Source organism: Lucilia sericata, unplaced genomic scaffold (genome assembly GCF_015586225.1).
Source record: "Lucilia sericata isolate MDLA Ls3-8-SP2 unplaced genomic scaffold, ASM1558622v1 Contig000630F_arrow, whole genome shotgun sequence".
Lineage (NCBI taxonomy): Eukaryota > Metazoa > Arthropoda > Insecta > Diptera > Calliphoridae > Lucilia > Lucilia sericata.
The window spans coordinates 77,859-102,187 of record NW_023994636.1 but is presented as its reverse complement, the minus strand read 5'-3'; the positions used below and the strand labels follow the sequence as shown (position 1 = coordinate 102,187).

The following is a 24,329-nucleotide window of genomic DNA, read 5'->3' as shown; positions in this document are numbered from 1 at the left end:
GAATATAACAAAATACATCTTCTGGATATAAATAAAGTAAAATGGAGTAAATAAATAAAAAAATATACATACATATATATAAAATAATCTGCACAACAATGCAGTTAAGCAAATAGATTGGCACAATCTGGATTCTTCCTCATATTGCCTGTTTATAGATTTTTATATTTTTTTTTCTCAAACGTTGCTTCTTTCTCCAAACTGAAGTTGTTTCGAAATATAGACACAGATACATACATAAACATGTTTCGGATGCATACTATGTATGAAGGAATGTGTTGTTGAAAATGGAAAAAAAAATGCAAAAACGTGTTTTGTATTTCTTATTAGTTGAATGAAGAATATTTTTAACATAATTTAAAAGAAGAAAATCATTTTCTTCTATTCTCTTCTGGAATTTATTTACTTAAACTAAATTTTTACAAATGTCCTTAATCTTCTATATAAAAAGAGCAGCGTTAATGAGTAAACTTGAATTTATTATAGGGGAACAAAATGACATTTTGATCTATTTTTAGCACCTTAGATTTTGTAAATCATAAAAATAAATTTTGGTACTTTTTGAACATTTTGACTTTTAAAGGGGTAAAAATTGTACCTATTTATATTTTGACCTCATTCTTTTTGATTAATATAAAAATACATCTGATAAATATTCAACATTACGATTTCTTTTATTGGTGAAAAAGTACCTTGACGTAGAGCAATTTGAAAGGGAGTGATGAATTTCGGTCGAAGAATAATTTATTATTTTCATACAAAATTCCATACAGACAACAAAATTCGTTCCATTTAAGAGAATCAATTTAAACAATTTGACGAACTAGAACTGAACTAGAACTGAACTAGAACTGAACTAGAACTGAACTAGAACTGAACTAGAACTGAACTAGAACTGAACTAGAACTGAACTAGAACTGAACTAGAACTGAACTAGAACTGAACTAGAACTGAACTAGAACTGAACTAGAACTGAACTAGAACTGAACTAGAACTGAACTAGAACTGAACTAGAACTGAACTAGAACTGAACTAGAACTGAACTAGAACTGAACTAGAACTGAACTAGAACTGAACTAGAACTGAACTAGAACTGAACTAGAACTGAACTAGAACTGAACTAGAACTGAACTAGAACTGAACTAGAACTGAACTAGAACTGAACTAGAACTGAACTAGAACTGAACTAGAACTGAACTAGAACTGAACTAGAACTGAACTAGAACTGAACTAGAACTGAACTAGAACTGAACTAGAACTGAACTAGAACTGAACTAGAACTGAACTAGAACTGAACTAGAACTGAACTAGAACTGAACTAGAACTGAACTAGAACTGAACTAGAACTGAACTAGAACTGAACTAGAACTGAACTAGAACTGAACTAGAACTGAACTAGAACTGAACTAGAACTGAACTAGAACTGAACTAGAACTGAACTAGAACTGAACTAGAACTGAACTAGAACTGAACTAGAACTGAACTAGAACTGAACTAGAACTGAACTAGAACTGAACTAGAACTGAACTAGAACTGAACTAGAACTGAACTAGAACTGAACTAGAACTGAACTAGAACTGAACTAGAACTGAACTAGAACTGAGAACTGAACTAGAACTGAACTAGAACTGAACTAGAACTGAACTAGAACTGAACTAAACTGAACTAGAACTGAACTAGAACTGAACTAGAACTGAACTAGAACTGAACTAGAACTGAACTAGAACTGAACTAGAACTGAACTAGAACTGAACTAGAACTGAACTAGAACTGAACTAGAACTGAACTAGAACTGAACTAGAACTGAACTAGAACTGAACTAGAACTGAACTAGAACTGAACTAGAACTGAACTAGAACTGAACTAGAACTGAACTAGAACTGAACTAGAACTGAACTAGAACTGAACTAGAACTGAACTAGAACTGAACTAGAACTGAACTAGAACTGAACTAGAACTGAACTAGAACTGAACTAGAACTGAACTAGAACTGAACTAGAACTGAACTAGAACTGAACTAGAACTGAACTAGAACTGAACTAGAACTGAACTAGAACTGAACTAGAACTGAACTAGAACTGAACTAGAACTGAACTAGAACTGAACTAGAACTGAACTGAACTAGAACTGAACTAGAACTGAACTAGAACTGAACTAGAACTGAACTAGAACTGAACTAGAACTGAACTAGAACTGAACTAGAACCTGAACTAGAACTGAACTAGAACTATGAAACTGAACCATAGAACTGAACTAGAACTGAACTAGAACTGAACTAGAACTGAACTAGAACTGAACTAGAAATGAACTAGACGGAACTAAGAAACTGAACTAGAACTGAACTAGAAACTGAATCTAGAACTGAAACTAGAAAACTGAACTAGAACTGAACTAGAAACTGAACTAGAACTGGAACTAGAACTGAACTAGAAAGGCTGGAACTAGAACCTGAACAGAACTGAACTAGAACTGAACTAGAACTGAACTAGAACTGACTAGAACTGAACTAGGACTGAACTAGAACTGAACTAGAACTGTGAACTAGACCTGAACTACTGAACTGGAACTAGAACTGCAACTAGAACTGAACTAGACACTGACACTAGAACTGAACTACAACTGAACTAGAACTGAAACTAGAACTGAACTAGAACTGCAACTAGAACTGAACTAGAACTTGAACTAGAACTGAACCTAGAACTGAACGAGACTGAAACTAGACTGACTAGAACCGGGAATAGAACTGAACTAGAACTGAACTAGAACTGAACTTAGAACTGCACTAGAACTGAACTAGAACTGAGCTGCAACTAGAGTCCTCAAACTAAGTGTGAATATCTTTATCGGGTGTAATTCTATTTGATCTTTCAAATTGCTTGCATTCTCTCTCTGCTAATGAATATTTATTGTTTTCATGGTCATCACAATTAGTTATGAGTGTTTAATTTATTAGGAACAAAATATTATTTCGATTAAATTTAAATATTTATTGCTTTTTAAAACAAAATCTTTCACAAAGCATAGCCGTTTTCTAGATTTATAATAAAAATGCATAATTAAACAAATAAAACTCTCATTTCTTGTTTGGCACAATTTTCACAAAAAGCTGTTCTCTTCTTTTATAAAATGTTCTTTTAATACATTTGGTAAAAATATAAAAATATTGTCAAATATATCACACAAAAATATTACTAGTCCTTAACTAAAATATATGAGTTCATTTACTATATATCTACTACATATAGACTAAATGTCTCTAAACATTTTGTACTTTTAACTTGTAACTTTCTTGGGCCGCTTTTAATAAAGCGGCAGCAGCATCGGAACTAGTGTCATCTACTAAACGTCGTAGAAAACCTTTAGGTTTTTGCAACAACAAATAGGGATGATCGAATTCCACAGCATGACCAACATCCATAACAAGAACACGATCACTATCCATAACGGTGTGTAAGCGATGGGCAATCGTTAAAACGGTGCAATCGGCAAATTTACTGCGTATGGTGTTTTGAATCAAAGCATCCGTTCTGGAGAAATACAAAAGTTGAGTCATATATACTATATTCTTTAGAAGTTTAATAACTTACATAGGATCTACATTGGCGGTAGCCTCATCTAGTAACAAAATCTTATTTTGTCTAAGAATAGCACGTGCCAAGCAAACCAATTGCCTTTGACCCACACTAAAGTTGGAGCCACCATCTGACATGGCACAATCTAAACCATTTAAAGATTTTGTAACATGTTCTTTTAATTCCACATCTTCTAAAGCCTGCCACATTTTCTCATCACTATATTCCTCCAAAGGATCTAAGTTATAACGCAATGTTCCCGAAAATAGCACCGGATCTTGAGGAATAATCGAAAGTTTACTTCTCAAATCGTACAGATCAATGGATTCAATATCTAAACCATCGATGCGTATAACTCCCTCATTATAGGCCAAACGGAAGAGTGATTGTATAATGGAAGACTTTCCAGCTCCCGTACGTCCTACTATACCCACCTTCTGTTTAGGATCTATGGTAAAATTTAAATTTTTCAAAATGCACTCATCATCGGGATTGTACCTTAAATGAAAGTTGATAAATTCTATACGTCCTTTACTGGGCCAAAGTCCTTTTGGTTTTGGATCTAACGGTGTCTTTGTAATTGATTCTGGTGGTATTCTGGTATATTCTAAAACTCGTTCCACGCTTGTCATTTCATTTTCCAATTCAGCCGTTTCACGCATACCCCACTGGCACATGCCCACCAAGGCACATGATTGCAGAATAGCCAAACCCACATCACCACTATTAAAACTGGAACGTAGAGCTAAGAAACTAAAGATGACTATTGCATTGAAACACACACACAGTATATCAGTCCAGAAAGCAAACGCTCGATTTGATGAGAGAAATAAAAACAAAGCAGAAGAGTTAGCATTTTGATGCTCATGAAACTCAGACTCTAAGATTTTTTCGGCCTGTAAAGCTCTTATAGTTGTTAGGCCCTGTAATGTTTGATTTGTTAGTGAGTAAATGGGACTGCGAGCTGTGAAAGGATAAAATTGTTATCATTAGCATATATGTATGTATGCTGATTGTTTGTTAAAACAATACTTACAAATTGACTCTAAACGTTTGACATCACGACTGGTGCTAACGAAAATTTGTTGTAATATTATGAGAGCTAGAAGAATCACTAGTGATGGTATTAGTAACCAATAGTTGACAATGGCGACAATTATTATTACACCAATTACATCAATAATGAACTGAAAAAGATTAATAGAAGATTATGTTACCAACAGTAAGTCAGATTATTCACTTATCAATTTTTTTTTTCTAAAAATAAAATTTTTCTTTAAAAATGAAATTTTTCTCTAAAAATGAAATGTTTCTCTAAAAATGAAATTTTTAAATAAAAATGAAATTATTCTCAAAAAATGAAATTTTTAAATAAAAATCCAATTTTCCACTAGAAATCAAAATTTTAGCTAAAAATCAACTTTTTCCCCAAAATTAAAATTTTTCACTAAAAATCCAATTTTCCATTAATAATCACTTAAAATTCAATTTTGAAAAAAAAATATTAACTTTTCACTAAAAATTCAATTGTTAAGTCAAATTCCTATTTTTTACTCAAAATCAACTTTTTCACAAAAACATTTTTTTACAACAAATTTCCAAAGCTTTAAGACTTTTTTTGTAAATCGATTTATCATAAGATTTGATTTGAAGGAATTTCTTTCCCTTATGTTTCACTAAAACCCTAATGATAAGTTCCTGTTTCTTAAACACAGTTAATAGATTTATTACTTACCGTTGTACAATCCATTATGGCGCGCGGTACTTCCACATCCAATGTATGAATATCTTTCGAGAAACGATTCAAAATACGACCCGATGGATTTGTATTAAAAAAGAGCATAGAACTGCTGGTTATGGCTCGGAATAGTAAATCGTGCAGATGTAAAGAGATCTGGAGACACATGTGTATAAAACCAAATGTACGCCAGACATAAACTACAGTAGTGATAATCAATATTAACAAATAGATAAGAATACGTTGTTGTCTCTCTTCAGCATGACTGTCGTAAATTGACTTCTCTGTGGAGTTGTTGAATACCAACTCAGATTCATTATTCGCACTAATATCGGTGGAGTTGTGATCCATTAAATCGGTGTTATTTTCAAAAGGAGCCAAGGCTATCTTTTCTTCCCATATCACCCTGTAAAGAGAAATGTTTTAATCAATTTTCTGTAAGTTAATTCTACTTAAAGCGACTTACCATCTAGATAAGTAATATTCCGTACTGTTTAGTAAAAAGCGAGTAGCTATGAATAGCATAACTATCAGCAGGAAATACCAAGTATTATTTAAGGCCTTAAAGTAGGTCATATAGTTGTCAAACTTAACCGAACCATCTGCCTTAGTTTCTTTACCCAGCTCCTCTGCTTCTTCATTTTCCTCCACTATAAATTCTTGCATATCAAAATCAGCACTACTACCAGAAGCCAAACGAGATCTATAGGCTTTCAGACTTTTCTCATCTTCCGATACACCATCAATGAATTCCATATCGTCTTCATTCTCAGAACTTTTCTTTTCAGTTTGTGCTAGAAACTTAAACTGTTTAGAATTTTGCAATTCCTGGTAATTACCCTGGGCCACAATACTGCCACCATCCATGAGAATAACATGTTCAACATCGTTTAGATATTGCAATTGATGTGTAACCAATATGCGTATTTTATCATAAAGAAACTGATTGATACAATTGTCCATTATATGTTTGCCTACATGACTGTCTACAGCCGATAGGGGATCATCTAGTAGATAGATATCTGCTTTGCGGTATATTGCTCTGGCTAAATTGACTCTAGCCTTTTGACCACCACTTAAACTCACACCTCGTTCTCCCACCCTCGTCAGATCACGCTTAGGCCATAATTCTACATCACGTTCCAATGAGCAAACCTTTAGAACTTGCTTATAACGCCTCTCATCATAGTCTTCCACAAATATAATATTATCCTTAATGGAGCCCTCAAATACCCAGGCCTCTTGGGCACAATAAGAGATTTTGCCATTGACTAGGATTTCTCCAGATTCTATCTTTACTTCTCCTAAGATGGCATTAAGTAAAGTGGATTTACCTGCACCCACCGGACCCACAATAGCAGCCAATGTCTCCTTTTCAAAGGTGGTAGTAATGTGCTGCAAAGCTGGTGTCTTTAAAGAACCCTCGCCTTTCTTGTTTTCCCAATTAGCCATTATATTACGCATTTCCAAACTTTTAACTTTAGCCTCCAAATTTACAATACGTTTGCTTTCTTTTCGAGCTGTTTTACCATTAAGTAACAATTCTTGAGCAATTATTTTGTCCTTTTCTTTATCTTGTAGGATATCATTCTTATAATTTTTAACCACATGGTCTTCTTCGCCATACAGCAAAAATTCCTTTATCCTCTTAATCGACACCCAACTTTCATCCAGACATATTAAAGACACTGGCCAAAACATTACCATAGACTCACTGATCATGGTAAAGTATGAGGAAATTGTAAAGATTTTCTGAGCCGTCAAAATATCACCAAAATAGATATAGGAAACCAAAGCCAAAAATGTGGAAATAGGTGAAATCATATTAGCGCAATTGAGTACGGCAAAAACGTGAGCCGAACCTTTAATAGCATTTACTTCCTTGCGTCGTACCAAACCTATCACCTGGGAAAATGATTTTTCCCAGGCATACATCTTAATCACTTGTATACCTTGTATAATTTCATTCATTAACTTGACACGCCAGTCGGTGCATTCCAAAGTCTTCTCTGTATAACTGGCCGCCTTCTTAGCACCCCATACTTGTAAAGGTATAAAAGCCAATATAAAAGATATGCCTATCACAGCAGCCCAACCTATTTCACGATACATTAGATAGCCAATTATTAATGTCTCCAATGGACCCTTCCACCAGTCGTTTAGAAAGCTCAAGACCGTATCAAATGCCGACAAATCATTGGCCAGTATATTAATGGCTCGTCCGCGTAAACCTTCATCACTGGAATTCTTCGAGAGTTGCAGGCATTTGCGATATATTAAACCGGCTAGAGATACCCGTATTTGAGTGCTCTTTTTAAATGCAAAAAATAAATACGGCTGATAGCCCATTACCATCAGAAAGGAGCACATAACAATACCGGCAGCATAGGCGAAAGCATCCTGTTCACTAACATTAGTCTGGCCAGCAGCAAAAAACGATACTAAACCTCCTAAAAATAGAGGCAGTAGGCATCTGTTAAAGGGTTTTTGTTTAATATTTATATCTTTTTTTCATCTCAAAATTATACATACTTTAATGTTGTTTCCAACAGAACACAGAAAAACCCATAGGGCAGTATTACTTTCCCGTAGGCCTTGCTTATTACTAGCAATATGTTTGGATTCTTTTTTCTTTTCTTCTCCTCTTCCCATAGTTTACCCAAGAGTTTAGTTCCCTTTTTGCAATCTAAGTCTTGAGGTATTTCATAAAGATCATTATCTTCAAGTGATTGTTTCCAACCTAAACGAAAGAGATCGATGGTCCACCTGGAATAAAAATAAAATAGAATTGTAATCAAATATCGCAAAAAATTATAATAAATATAAAATTTCGGTTAAAAAATTAGGTTCGTTTTTATTCCTTAGTAAGAATATTTTTCAATTAAAACAAAATTAATTTACAACTTTTTTTTATTTCAGATTTTACAACTATTACATGAGGTAAGTTTCTCAATTAAACATTTAATTATTATAACGTTTTAATGAGTATCAAAATTGTGTGAATTTCGTAAGATAATCAGGCTAGATTTCAACTGCTCATAACATATAGATATAACCCCCTTGATTCCACCAAAAAGAAAGAGTATTTTCTTAATGCCATGGATATTTAGCTTTAGGGCAATTAGGCTAGTTGACAGGGTTTCAGATAGGATCTCTCTTACACTTTGGATTATCCCAATGGATCCAGTTTTAATCACAAGTAAATCATAGTCCGACACTAAACCACTATAGTGGAGAAGGTATTATGCGTTTGTGCTGATGTTTGTAACACCCAAAAATATTGGTCCAACACCCACCTTAAAGTATAATCGGCTCAGAATCACTTTCTAAGTCGATTTAGCTATGTCCGTCTGTCCGTCCGTCTGTGTGTGTGCCCATGTAAACCTTGTTCGCACTCTACAGGTTGCAATTTCAAGATTACTAAATGAAATTTGGTACATACTCTTATTTGGCACATACTCAAGGACGAAGCCTATTGAAAATTGTTAAAATCGCTTCATTATTTTGTATAGACCCCATACAACCGTACCCCCGAAATAGGGCTTTTGAGCTCATAAATATGTTGAATGATATTGTATCACTTCAAGAATACGCAAAACTTACAATTCTTAATGATACTGCTAACTTTCGTAATGATCGGACCTCATTTGACCCTATCTCCCATACAAAGTCCCCTTCAGAAAATTACTTTTTTACTCCAAAACTCCGACAAATTTAGTGTTTTCAGCCTTTATAGGATAAATATCTTTTCATTTTTAATGATATTATCTTAAATATAATGCACATACTTCACATAAAGTTAGATATAACCCTACAAAAAATGTGAGCACTAATATCATTGCCACGCCCACTTTATTTGCTGATTTTGATATACGTGGTTAGAGAATTCTCTTTTGATTACTGTTTAAAGCAAAAGTTTACTAAAATCAGCATTTAACTTAACAGAATAACTAAAATATATTTATTGACCATGCCCACTTTTTACAATTTGTTATTAAAATTTGATGTTAAAAATAATCAACTATTATCATTAAAATTTTAAATATTTGTATACATTAAACGATTTAACTAAATAATTAAAAAAAAATAACAGCGAAAAGTGGGCAAAATTTTTGTTTATGGGCATGGTTATCATAAAAATTGTATTAAATTATGGTATAAATTTTAATGCATTTAAAAATAATTTGTAAAATTGACTCGCATGTTCTCACTTACATTCAGACATTTTCTATATAAAAAGTAGGCGTGTCCTTATTATAACTATGCCTACTTATTTAAAACATTCTGATCTTTTAAAGATTTATTCAGTTTGTTTGTTTTTAAGTTAGTGCTTTTATTATACTCAAGAATGCCAAAATTAGCACTAACATATGAAGTGGGCGTGGACATGATATAACCGCCCCTTTTTTGGTGAGGTTGTTCTAACTCTTATTGTGAACTTATATACTTAATATGAATTCCAATTTGGCTTTTGTCGTAACAGAATGTACTAAATGTAGTACTGTGTATTAAGACGGACGGACAGACAAACAGACGGACTAACGGATATAGTTTAATCAACTCAGAAAACAATTTTGTCTTGCGAACAATTTAACAAAAACTTATAAGTTTAATTTATAACATTTTAACCATTTACTTTTATATTTTTTTGCGGTCAATAATATTAACTAATTTCACAATATAACTAACTGTTTTTTAAACTTTACCAGAAACATAAACGTGAAAATATATTTGCTTTTGTATATGGATTCTGTGCGCGTTGAACTTTTTTCTGTGAACGATTCATATTTTTAAACGGTGGGTTATTGCTTTTATTTCAACAATAATACTTTATTTTTATAAAAATAGTTTTATTTATATATTTGAGAGTATAAACATTGTTAAATATTCTTCACTACTATCGTATTTATTAAAACATTATATAGTACTTTATACTTTATGTATTTCACAATTATTGAAATTCTTTTAACTGTCTCTGTCAGCAACACATGATTTCTCTCTATTTATAACTATTTTATTGATTTTTTTTTTATTTAAAACTAAAAACAAATACATTTTTTATTAAGAAGTCAGCTAAACTGTTACTTTATATTATTATCTTTTCTTTCGTTATTTTTATTTCTTTTTAACAAAAAATATGTTTCTCTATTTCTACCCATAGTGTTGATAGACTCATTTTTATTTTACAACTAACATTTAGCTCATTTAATTTATTGTGTTTAAAAAGTTTTTGCTAATGTAAACAACACAAACACATTCACACCTATCAAATATTTGACATTTAATGAAGGGACCCTTAAAAAATAGGAATTTTTATTACCTATAAACATATATTAATTTACATAAACATAATATATCTTTAAAGTTATCACCTTATTAAATTTTATTGTTTGTAATTACAGAAATAAAAAATTAAAAAAAAATGGTTTTCGTCAAATATTTGATAGATTGTGAACGTACCTCAAGTGAATGTTTTTGGGAGTAAAAGAGAATTATAAATAAAATAACTCAATATTATATTTATTTACATTTCCTCTCATTACAATTTGTTCATACAAACTTCTCACAACATTTGTGAGTCGGTCATAGAAAATTCTAATTTTTAAAAAGTACTAACTTATAACGAAATAGTACTTTTCAGTTTTTTAAAGTATTAAAGTAATTTTCCGCTAGGCTATAAAACTAGAATATAGTTATAACAGACTATAGAGTAGACTATAGTTTTACCAGACTATAAACTAGACTATAGACTAGACTATAGACTAGACTATAGACTAGACTATAGACTAGACTATAGACTAGACTATAGACTAGACTATAGGACTAGGACTTATAGACTAGACTATAGACTAGACTAATAGGACTAGACTATAGGACTAGACTATAGACTAGACTATAGGACTAGGGACTATAGACTAGACTATAGACTAGACTATAGACTAGACTATAGACTAGGACTATAGACTAGACTATAGACTAGGACTATAGACTAGACTATAGACTAGACTATAGACTAGACTATAGACTAGACTATAGACTAGACTATAGACTAGACTATAGACTAGACTATAGACTAGACTATAGACTAGACTATAGACTAGACTATAGACTAGACTATAGACTAGACTATAGACTAGACTATAGACTAGACTATAGACTAGACTATAGACTAGACTATAGACTAGACTATAGACTAGACTATAGACTAGACTATAGACTAGACTATAGACTAGACTATAGACTAGACTATAGACTAGACTATAGACTAGACTATAGACTAGACTATAGACTAGACTATAGACTAGACTATAGACTAGACTAGACTAGACTATAGACTAGACTATAGACTAGACTATAGACTAGACTATAGACTAGACTATAGACTAGACTATAGACTAGACTATAGACTAGACTATAGACTAGACTATAGACTAGACTATAGACTAGACTATAGACTAGACTATAGACTAGACTATAGACTAGACTATAGACTAGACTATAGACTAGACTATAGACTAGACTATAGACTACTATACTAGACTTAGACTAGACTATAGACTAGACTTTAGACTAGACTATAGACTAGACTTTAGACTAGACTATAGACTAGACTTTAGACTAGACTATAGACTAGACTATAGACTAGACTATAGACTAGACTATAGACTAGACTATAGACTAGACTATAGACTAGACTATAGACTAGACTATAGACTAGACTATAGACTAGACTATAGACTAGACTATAGACTAGACTATAGACTAGACTATAGACTAGACTATAGACTAGACTATAGACTAGACTATAGACTAGACTATAGACTAGACTATAGACTAGACTATAGACTAGACTATAGACTAGACTATAGACTAGACTATAGACTAGACTATAGACTAGACTATAGACTAGACTATAGACTAGACTATAGACTAGACTATAGACTAGACTATAGACTAGACTATAGACTAGACTATAGACTAGACTATAGACTAGACTATAGACTAGACTATAGACTAGACTATAGACTAGACTATAGACTAGACTATAGACTAGACTATAGACTAGACTATAGACTAGACTATAGACTAGACTATAGACTAGACTATAGACTAGACTATAGACTAGACTATAGACTAGACTATAGACTAGACTATAGACTAGACTATAGACTAGACTATAGACTAGACTATAGACTAGACTATAGACTAGACTATAGACTAGACTATAGACTAGACTATAGACTAGACTATAGACTAGACTATAGACTAGACTATAGACTAGACTATAGACTAGACTATAGACTAGACTATAGACTAGACTATAGACTAGACTATAGACTAGACTATAGACTAGACTATAGACTAGACTATAGACTAGACTATAGACTAGACTATAGACTAGACTATAGACTAGACTATAGACTAGACTATAGACTAGACTATAGACTAAACTATAGACTAGACTATATTTTTTTTTTTATTTATATTGCTTTAAGGGTATAGCTAGTTCACTATCGATCACTGTATAATTGTAAATAAAAATGTATGTGTTGGAATAGGTTAAAAAGTTGTTGCAATTAAAAGATAAGAAACTTAAAAGAGGAAAAATATTATTTGTATTTTGTTCAGTTCATTCATAAAAAAATAAGATTGAGTGTATTTGTCGGATGCAGTTTAATCGATCGTTTTTATAATGCTTAGAAGATCTAAATGAATATTTATGTCGTGGTCATTACAATTTGTTTTGTGTTAAATATGAATTAGTAACAAAGAAAACTACGTCATGGGTGGTTAATTTATTAGGAACAAGGCATTGTTTCGATTTAATTAAAATATTGATAAAAATATAACTCGGTAAAGCTATGTCTTCGAGAATTTTAATATCCCATAAAAAAAAGCTCTGTTTTTAAGCCTATACGAGGTAGTAATATCATTTCTTACTTTGCATAATTTTAAATAAAGTACAAAGTTAAAAAAAATATATATTTTTTTAATACATTCGGTATATAACATATAAACATATTATCAAATATATTGCACAAAAATATTACTAGACCTTAACTAAAATATTTGAGTTCATTTACTAAATTTCGACTACATATAGACTAAATGTCTCTAAACATTTTGTACTTTTAACTTGTAACTTTCTTGGGCCGCTTGTAATAAAGCAGCGGCAGCATCTGAGCTAGTATCATCTACTAAACGTCTTAGAAAACCTTTAGGTTTTTGCAGCAACAAATAGGGATGATCGAATTCTACAGCATGACCAGCATCCATAACAAGAACACGATCACTATCCATAACGGTGTGTAAGCGATGAGCAATCGTTAAAACGGTACAATCAGCAAATTTACTGCGAATGGTATTTTGGATTAAGGCATCGGTTCTGGAAAAATACAAAATTTGAGTCATGAATGCTTCATTCTTTTGAAATTAAACCACTTACATAGGATCTACATTGGCAGTAGCCTCATCTAGTATCAAAATCTTATTTTGTCTAAGAATAGCACGTGCCAAACAAACCAATTGTCTTTGACCCACACTAAAGTTGGAACCACCATCTGACATGGCACAATTTAAACCACTTAATGACTTTGTAACATGTTCTTTCAATTCCACGTCTTCTAAAGCTTGCCACATTTTCTCATCAGTATATTCCTCCAAAGGATCTAAGTTATAACGCAAAGTTCCCGAAAATAACACGGGATCTTGAGGAATAATCGAAAGTTTACTTCTCAAATCGTACAGGTCAATGGATTCAATATCTAAACCATCAATGCGTATAACTCCCTCATTATAGGCCAAACGAAAGAGTGATTGTATAATGGATGACTTTCCAGCTCCGGTACGTCCTACTATACCCACCTTCTGTTTAGGTTCTACGGTAAAGTTTAAATTCTTCAAAATGCACTCATCATTAGGATTGTATCTTAAATGGAAATTGATAAATTCTATGCGTCCTTTACTGGGCCAATGTTCTATGGGTTTTGACACCTCCGATTTCTCTGTGGCTGATTCTGACGGCAGCTTAGTATATTCCAAAACACGTTCTACACTTGTCATATTATTTTCTAATTCAGCCGTTTGCCTCATACCCCACTGGCACATTCCCACCATGGCACATGATTGCAGAATAGCCAAACCCACATCACCACTATTAAAACTGGAACGTAGGGCTAAGAAACTAAAAGTTACTATGGCAATGTAACAAACACAGAGCATATCACTCCAGAAAGCAAAAGCTCGATTTGATGAGAGAAACATAAACCAGGCAGAAGAGTTAGCATTTTGATGCTCATGAAACTCAGACTCTAAGATTTTTTCCGCCTGTAAAGCTCTTATAGTTGTCAGACCCTGGAATGTTTGATTTGTTAGTGAGTAAATGGGACTGCGAGCTGTGTAGGGGGAGAAAAATGATGGCATTAGCTGATATATTTAAAGGTTGTTTATTAACGAATACACTTACAAATTGATTCTATACGTTTGACATCACGACTGGTGCTTACGAAAATTTGTCTTAATATTACGAGTGCTAGAAGAATCACTAGTGATGGTATTAGTAACCAGTAGTTGACAATGGCGACAATGATCATTACACCAGTTATATCAATTAGGAACTGAAAAAATATATAACAAAAAGTTAGGTTTCTCTAAAAGTAAATTTTTTCGAAAAATTTAATTTTATATTTTTACTATAAAAAATCGATTTTTTCAATAAAAATCCATTTTGTCATTGAAAATCCAATTTTTCACCTAATATGTAATAATTCACTAAAAATACAATTTTCACTGAAAATCCATTTTTTCATTGAAAATCCAATTTTTCACAAAAAATATAAAATTTTTCTAAAAATCAAAATTTTCGCTAAGAATCAAAATTTTTACTAAAAAACCAAATTTTTACTAAAAAAAAAAAATTTATCACAAAAATACGAATTTTCTCAAAAAATATTATATTTTGACTAAAAATCCAATTTTTATGTAAAAAAGTATATTTTTCACTCGAAATTATAAAGTCATACAATATAAAAATTTTCCATTCCTTAATTCTTAACCGATATCAATAACTTACCGATGCACAATCCATTAAGGTGCGCGGTACATCCACATCCAATGTACGAATATCTTTCGAAAAACGATTTAAAATACGACCCGATGGATTAGTATTGAAAAATAACATAGAGGTGCGGGTTATGGCTCGGAATAGTAAATCGTGCAGATGTAAAGAGATCTGTAGGCACATGTGTATAAAACCAAAAGTACGCCAGATATAAACTACAGTAGTGGCAATCAATATGGACATATAGATAAGAATACGTTGTTGTCTCTCCTCAGCATGACTGTCGTAAATTGACTTCTCTGTGGAGTTGTTGAATACCAACTCAGATTCATTATTCGCACTAATATCGGTGGAGTTGTGATCCATTAAATCGGTGTTATTTTCAAAAGGAGCTAAGGCTATCTTTTCTTCCCATATCACCCTGTAAAGAGAAATGTTTTAATACACTTTTTATAAGCAAATTCAACTTTAATCTACTTACCATCTGGATAGGTAATATTCCGTACTGTTTAGTAAAAATCGAGTAGCTATGAATAGCATAACTATCAGCAAGAAATACCAAGTATTATTTAAGGCCTTAAAGTAGGTCATATAGTTGTCAAACTTAACCGAACCATCAGCCTTAGTTTCTTTACTCAGCTCTTCTGCTTCTTCATTTTCATCCACTATAAATTCTTGCATATCAAAATCAGCACTACTACCAGAAGCCAAACGAGATCTATAGGCTTTCAGACTTTTCTCATCTTCCGATACACCATCAATGAATTCCATATCATCTTCATTCTCAGCACTTTTCTTTTCAGTTTGTGCCAGAAACTTAAACTGTTTAGAATTTTGCAATTCCTGATAATTACCCTGGGCCACAATACTGCCACCATCCATGAGAATAACATGTTCAATATCGTTTAGATATTGCAATTGATGTGTAACCAATATGCGTATTTTATCATAAAGAAACTGATTGATACAATTGTCCATTATATGTTTGCCTACATGACTGTCTACAGCCGATAGGGGATCATCTAGCAGATAGATATCTGCTTTGCGATAAATAGCTCTGGCTAAATTGACTCTAGCCTTTTGACCACCACTTAAACTAACACCTCGTTCTCCCACCCTCGTCAGATCACGCTTAGGCCATAATTCTACATCACGTTCCAAAGCGCAAACCTTTAGAACTTGCTTATAACGCCTCTCATCATAGTCTTCCACAAATATAATATTATCCTTAATGGAACCCTCAAATACCCAGGCTTCTTGGGCGCAATAAGAGATTTTTCCATTAACTAGGATTTCTCCAGATTCTATCTTAACTTCTCCTAAGATGGCATTAAGTAAAGTGGATTTACCTGCACCCACCGGACCCACAATAGCAGCCAATGTCTCCTCTTCAAAGGTTGTAGTAAAGTGCTGCAAAGCTGGAGTTTTTGTAGAACCCTCGCCTTCCTTGTTTTCCCAATTAGCCATTACATTACGCATTTCCAAACTTTTAACTTTAGCCTCCAAATTTACAATACGTTTACTTTCTTTTCGAGCTGCTTTACCATTAAGTAAAAATTCTTGTGCGGTAATTTCTTCCTTTTCTTTATCTTGTGGCAGATCTTTCTTATACTTTTTATCCACATGTTCTTCTTCGCCATACAGCAAAAATTCCTTAATCCTCTTAATCGACACCCAACTTTCAGCCAGACATATTAAAGACATTGGCCAAAACATAACCATGGACTCACTGAGCATAGTAAAGAATGAGGAAATGGTAAAGATTTTCTGAGCCGTCAAAATATCACCAAAATAGATATAGGAAATCAAAGCCAAAAATATGGATATGGGTGAAATCATGTGGGTGCAATTGAGTACAGCATAAACATGGGCGGAGCCTTTAATAGCATTCACTTCCTTACGTCTTACCAAACCTATGACCTGGGCAAATGATTTTTCCCAGGCATACATCTTAATCACTTGTATACCTTGTATAATTTCATTCATTAACTTGACACGCCAGTCAGTGCGTTCCACAGTCTTCTCTTTATAACTGGCCGCCTTCCTAGCACCCCATACTTGCAAAGGTATAAAAGCCAACATAAATGATATGCCTATGACGGCGGCCCAACCTATTTCTCGATACATTAGATAACCAATGATTAAGGCCTCTAATGGACCCTTCCACCAATCGTGTACAAAGCACAAAACCATATCAAATACTGACAAATCATTGGCCAGTATATTAATGGCACGTCCGCGTAAACCTTCATCACTGGAATTCTTTGAGACCTGCAGGCATTTGCGATATATTAAACCGGCTAGAGATACCCGTATTTGAGTGCTCTTTTTAAATGCAAAAAATAAATACGGCTGATATCCCATTACTATCAGAAAGGAACACATAACAATGCCAGCAGCATAGGCGAAAGCATCCTGTTCACTTACATTCGTCTGTCCAGCAGCAAAAAACGATACTAAACCTCCTAAAAATAGAGGCTGCAGACATCTGTAATAGAGTTTTAGTTTAATACCTTTCTTTTGTTATTTCAAAATTATACATACTTTAATGTTGTTTCCAATAAAACACAGAAAAACCCATAGGGCAGTATTACTTTCCCGTATGCTTTGCATAGCACCAGCAATATGTTTGGATTCTTTTTTCTTTTCTTTTCCTCTTCCCACAATTCACCCAAGAGTTTAGTACCATCTTTACAATCTAAGTCTTGAGGTATTTCATATAAATCTGTATCTTCAAGTGATTGTTTCCAACCTAAACGAAAGAGATCGGTGGTCCACCTAGAATTGTAATAAAAAAAAAAAATCTAACCATTTTAAATCGACCAGATTTAGTGAAAAATCGGTTCTTGGGATATAATCTTTGTATATGTTTATAAATTTTGATATCTTAAATAAATATATAATAGACCGATACGTAATACATACATATACTTATGAACAAAACATATTGGAGTATAATTTTATACCGACATCATAAGTAATACATGATTTTATAGCCATTGATTGACGATTTTGGGAAGTGGACTTTATATTCTCAGAAAATTTATTTCTATTTAGATATTTTAAAACAAAGTTAATTAAAAAAGTGAGTTTGCGTTTTCGGACAGACATACATCGCTAAGCCGACTTCGGATTAAAAATTCGGTAAGTTAAACATAAATACATTTCCTAATTCATCCTAATATAGCATTAGAATTTATCAAACACGGAGCGTTTTGCATTTATTGTCACAAATAGTGGCCGGGCAGCGCAATATCTGAAATATAAGACTTCTATTTAAATAGGATTTTTTTCCGCCAATGCTCAGATAACTCAATTGCATTCACTACAGGTTCACTTCTGGTCACTGTCCAAACACAGAGCATTACCTTAGTTGGCAGTGTTTATTTGGCTTTGGTGTCGTTTAGATTTATTGGCCGGGCTTCACATACGATCTGCTATGATATGGTACAAACATTATTTTCTCTTTAGCTTTCAAGCAACATTTCGAACATTCAAAATCGTTTTTAAGGCCTCTCGTCTTCAGTTCATACAATTTCCCTAATTTCAAATGAATTATTTAGTTTGCATACATTGGAAAATTTCAGCTTGAGTAGTTCGTAATGTCTTTGTAAGCACTTTTTTGTATCCAACGGGGTACCGGTTTCCGTGGTACCAAATTATAAGGCTCTCTGGTTTCTCGTCCAAGAAAAGGCCAATGATACTTTTGACACCACCAGTTTATAGTCCCTTCGAACTAGAGTTACGGGTAGCAGGCCTTTTCCTCCGGTTCCTCCCTAGGTCAAATCATTCTAAGAAAAGGCCGAGGATACTTTTAACACCACCAGTTTAGTTAGTCTCCTCAAAATCTTGTGCTTCAGAACCTCTTTTCGCCGGGTTTGCAATAATAACAAGGTGCAGGAAGATCATCGAGGTAACATTCTCCGGGGGGTATACAAACTAAATATATATTATGTTTGTTGGCAACATTTATCGCTAAGCTATTGCTACCGTTAAAATGTAATTTCAGCACTAATACCGTTACCGCTACCAAATAAGTGTAAATACTATTTATTTCTACTAGATGGAACTTCTCTCGATCATGAAATATTGTGGTCTAACTATTTTAAGTATTTTTAACACTAACATACTTTCTATAAAATGAAATTAAATAAAGAAATAAGAAAGTATAGTAAGGCGTGGCCGACCATATGATACCCTTCACCAATTATGGGTATATTTATTGATGAAAAACATATGTATTTTCTGAAAGAGCGGTAAAGTGATTTGTGTCCATATAGAAGTTATTTATGCTGAATTTCATCAAGATAAGGGTTTTTATAAGTTATGTACGTTCCATTTATTTTCTGAAAGGAACCTTTTGTGGGGTCTATTGTCAAACGAAGCCCGATCATTGCGAAAGTATTCGTTCGTTCGTTTTGGGGGGACTATGTGAAATAATATGTTTGTTTTATTACAAGGTTTATATGGACAGACAGACAGACGGATGGACAAGGCTTAATCAACTCACAAATGTATTCTAAGCCGATTGGTATGCTTTAAGGGTATAGAAGCAATATTCCTATGTGTTACAAACATCAGCATAAACCTATAATACCCTCCCAACCATGTATACTGCTGTAGGGTATAAACATTGTATAGTATCAAACAAAGCCCGACATTGCGAAAGTATTTATTCTGATATTAAACTATGTTATCCAAATTTTTGTAGAGATAATATTTAAAATAATTATGAAATATAAAGTCATATACGGGGGGTTTGTTTGTGGGTGCTATGTGAAATAATATGTTTGTTTTATTACAAGGATTACATGGACAGACAGAGGGACGGGCAAGGCTTAATCGTCCCACAAAATGTATTCTAAGCCGACTGATATGCTTTAAGAGTATAGAAACTATATTTTCTATGCGTTACAAACATCAGCATAAACCTATAAAATCCTCCCATCTATGTATACTGCTGTAGGGTATATAAATTTGGGGTCATAATTAAACTTTAATTTTACCACATTTAACAGTATTTTGACAAGAAAAATATTTTTTGCTTATAATTTTTTTAACCATTTCTCAAAAGTTAGTCAAATAAAAAATCCCCTTAACAACAATGCATTTAAGTATTTCACAATACTCAGAGATTCATCCACTTTTTTACATTTCAATTAATACAAGTAAAAATGTATAGTAGAGCATGGCCGACCGTATGATACCCTTTATCAGCGAGTATGTTAAAAATCGTTTCTCTAACAATAAAGCTTTTCTCCTTAATTCCAAAATCTTTTAACAATTTGTTACCAAAAAAAGGATTTTCTAAAAGGGGAGTCGTATGGGGTCAAAGGTGAATATTGTCATATCCGTATAAATTTTGGTAGAGCGATATAAGATGACATTAAAGTTATTTATGCAGAATTTTTAATGTGATACTAGTGTTTAAAAGTGAATTTTCACCTTCAAGTACATATTCAGAAGGGCACTTTGTATAGGGGCTAGGGTCAAATGAGGCCCGATTATTACGACAGTATCATTTAAACTTATATGAAACTGAGATTTGCCGATTTTTATAGAGATTCTACAACATTTAACATAATAGACCGATAACAACCATTTTAATAGGCTTCATCCTTGGGTCAAAAGAAGAGTACGGGACAAATTTAAATTATTGAAAAATGAGACCTGCGCATTAGGTTTACATGGACACACAGATAGACAATCAGTCAGACAGACTGATGAACAGACGGACAGATATACAGACGGACAGACAGACAGACGGACAGACAGAGATTCTACAACATTTAACATAATAGACCGATAACAACCATTTTAATAGGCTTCATCCTTGGGTCAAAAGAAGGGTACGTGCCAAATTTAAATTATTAAAAATTGAGACCTGTCGACTGCGCACAAGGTTTACATGGACACACAGATAGACGGACAGACAGACAGACGGACAGACAGACAGACAGACAGACAGACAGACAGACAGACAGACAGACAGACAGACAGACAGACGGACGGACGGACGGACGGACGGACGGACAGACAGACTTACATAGCTTAATCGATCCACAAAGAGATTCTGAGCCAATTAGTATACTTTAGGGTAGATGTAGGACCAATATTTTTGTATGTTACAAACATCAACACAAACTCATAATACCCATCGCCACAAATTTATAACAATTAACAGAAAAAAATATAAACAAAACTACACAACCAATCATATACACAAGATACACGATTTAATTAAATTCAAAAAACTTGTTTTATTTTTTTAACTGAAAAAAAAAAACGTTTTTGTGTTTGCTAGTGAACAACAACAAATATTAAGAAAATTACTTTCAGACAATTTTGTCTTAGATAATTAACAAAAAACTTAAGAGTTTTTATAACATTTTAACCATATACATAGTATTTATAATATATATTTTTAGATTTTTTTTTTTTTTTTAATAACAACTAATTTCATAATAAAACCAACAACTGCATATAATACACTTATTAAACACATGTCCAAAGAACTTACCAAAAACTTAAGCGTGAAAATATATTTGCTTTTGTATATGGATTCTGTGGACGTTGAACTTTTTTATGTGAACGATTCATATTTTAAAAACGGTGGGTTGGTTTTTCTTCTTTCAATAATAATACTTTATATTCGAGCTTTTAAAAATTGATAAATATTATTAACTGCTGTTGGTATTTATTAAAACATTATTAAACACTTTATGAATTTCACATTAATTGAAATTCATTTAACTGCCACTGTCAGCAACACATGTATTTTTTTAAAGCTTTTTTTATGCTAAAAGCTATTTTATTTATTTATTTAAAACTAAAAACAAATTAATATTTTTATTAAACAAAAAGTCAGCTTATTTATTACTCAATTTTATTATTATCTTTTTTTTTTTTTTTTTTCTTTCTTTCTTTGTTTTTGTTTTCTTTCTTTTAACAAACAAATATGTTTCTAATTTTATTTATTTAGTGCTGCTGGTCTCACTTTTATTTTACAACTAACGTTTCGCTCAATTAATTGTTTGCGTTTAAAATGTTTTTGCCAACATAAACAATAAATGAATGCTTTTTGGGAGTAAAAGAGAATTGTAAAAAAATAACTCAAAATTATATATTTACATTATTATATATTTGATTAGTGTGATCACTGATCACACTAATCAAATAAATTTCTAAGAAAATCAACACAATTTATTGTGAGTACTAAATGGGTCTGTGTGTTGATAACCGGAACAATTTTGTTGTTTTATACGAAATATGTACTATTCAAGTATGTTGGTTGGTTGGTTGATAATAAAAAATTATGTTAGGGTAGGTTGGGAATTGGTTATTTATTAGAGATAAGAAACTAAAAAGAGAAATAGTAATTTTCTTTTTCATTCATTATTTCCGTTTAACTCAATGTAAATTACTCTTTAAGTATAAATTAGATTGCATGTATTTAATGTAGAATAGTGTAAATAAATAAGCTCTACAGTATTTGAAAGAGTGATTAATTTCTTAAAATATTTATTAAGAAAAACATTTCTTAAAATAAAAAAATATTTGTCGTATTTTATCTTAATACTACACAGTGGGGCAGAAATGAAATTTTTGGGAAATAAATCTGGCTGGTTCGATAGAAATAACATTTGACATGGCAGTATTTGAGTTTAAGTTTTTAAAATTAACCCCATATTTGCTACAGGGTCTGTGCTATGGGAGCGAAAATTAGAGCACTGTCGACATATTATCTTTTTATTCGAGTGCAATTTTTCTGTTTTCCATCCCATTTATAGACAAGATCTTCTAGCACTCTTATCTCTTAAATTCCGAGTTATTGGCATTTGAAAATTTAAATTTAAAAGTTTTGCCATATCATGGTCATAATTTAAGAGCGATTTTACTACTAAATTTTCGTAATATGTAGATAGAAACTACATTTGAAACAATATTTGCATTAAACATAATTGGCTCCCACATAAACCCATTTCTAAAATTTACTTAATCGTAGAGAACTTATTACTTAAAAACGATATCGGAATAAAATTCTACACAAGTTACGTTAGTTAATGTTGAATTATGCTATCGGGACAGAATTATATTTGAATCTGAATTGAAAATATACAAATCATTCTGTGAATTTTTTTCGGAACTCATGAATTAATAATAATCATAATCATAAAAATAAGTAAGAAATTATGGTCGGGCGAAGCCGACCATATAATACTCTACACCTGTTACAAATTTAAAATGTGATTTAGTTTTCATAATAAAGCATTTAAGTTGAATTGTAACTCGCCTCAGATATACTTAAGCCATTTATTGTTCAATAAAATTGTAGACATTTAAGTAAAACTTTGAAGGGGCTTTTTATAGGGGCTAGGGTCAAATGAAGCCCTATAATTATAAAATTCATGAGAGTCATTAAGGCCAGTATAGAACTTGGTTTTACAGCTCTTTGTCGAGATACGAGTATATTAGACATAATTATGAACTTAAAAGGCCTATTCGGCGGGTTCAGTTGTATGGGGGCTAGGTGAAATAATGGACCCATTTTCAATAGGCTTCGTCTCCGGTACCATAGAAGATCATGTGCCAAATTTTTCCTGTAGTTTGATTACAAGGCTTACAAGCCCTATTCTGTTCAGTTGTGTGGGGGCTAGGTGAAATAATGGACCGATCTTAACCATTACCAATAGGCTTCGTCTCTGGGATAATAGAAGATCATGTACCAAATTGAAGTATCTTCAAAATTGCGACCTGTAGTTTTATTACAAAGTTTACATGGACGGACAGACGGATGGTCATAGCTAAATCGACTCAGAAAATGATTCTAAGTCGATTGGTATACTTTAAGATGGGTATAGGACCAATATTATTGTGCGTTACAAACATCAGCACAAAGATAATATAGCCTCGCCACTAAAGTGGTGTAGGGTATAAACACGCCGTGAAACGTGTTCCA

The 24,329-nt window shown here is 32.6% G+C and overlaps 2 protein-coding genes across 4 annotated transcripts; both read right to left on the bottom strand.

Annotated features, from left to right (window-relative positions):
- Positions 1-3,091: 3,091 nt before the first annotated feature.
- Positions 3,092-10,567, bottom strand: LOC119606853 (probable multidrug resistance-associated protein lethal(2)03659). 3 transcript variants are annotated; one of them, XM_037960500.1, is made up of 7 exons: positions 10,017-10,566; positions 7,843-8,076; positions 5,777-7,783; positions 5,308-5,716; positions 4,609-4,759; positions 3,588-4,536; positions 3,092-3,527 (listed from the first exon to the last, which is right to left on the bottom strand). In XM_037960500.1, exons 1-7 carry the CDS (start codon positions 10,094-10,096, stop codon positions 3,257-3,259), a joined length of 4,101 nt encoding a protein of 1,366 aa, XP_037816428.1. In that variant the 5' UTR covers positions 10,097-10,566; the 3' UTR covers positions 3,092-3,256. The 3 variants fall into 3 exon arrangements, with proteins under 3 accessions (XP_037816428.1, XP_037816429.1, XP_037816430.1); XM_037960502.1 differs by lacking the exon at positions 3,092-3,527 and having other exon boundaries at positions 3,862-4,009; positions 4,071-4,536; positions 10,017-10,567; XM_037960501.1 differs by lacking the exon at positions 10,017-10,566 and having other exon boundaries at positions 5,777-7,760; positions 7,843-7,930.
- A 2,245-nt stretch (positions 10,568-12,812) lies between these two features.
- Positions 12,813-22,396, bottom strand: LOC119606854 (probable multidrug resistance-associated protein lethal(2)03659). Its single transcript, XM_037960503.1, has 7 exons — positions 21,891-22,396; positions 17,915-18,148; positions 15,852-17,858; positions 15,383-15,791; positions 14,777-14,927; positions 13,757-14,705; positions 12,813-13,696 (listed from the first exon to the last, which is right to left on the bottom strand). The coding sequence occupies exons 1-7, from the start codon at positions 21,968-21,970 to the stop codon at positions 13,426-13,428; spliced, it is 4,101 nt and encodes a 1,366-aa protein (XP_037816431.1). The 5' UTR covers positions 21,971-22,396; the 3' UTR covers positions 12,813-13,425.
- Between the last annotated feature and the right edge of the window lie 1,933 nt (positions 22,397-24,329).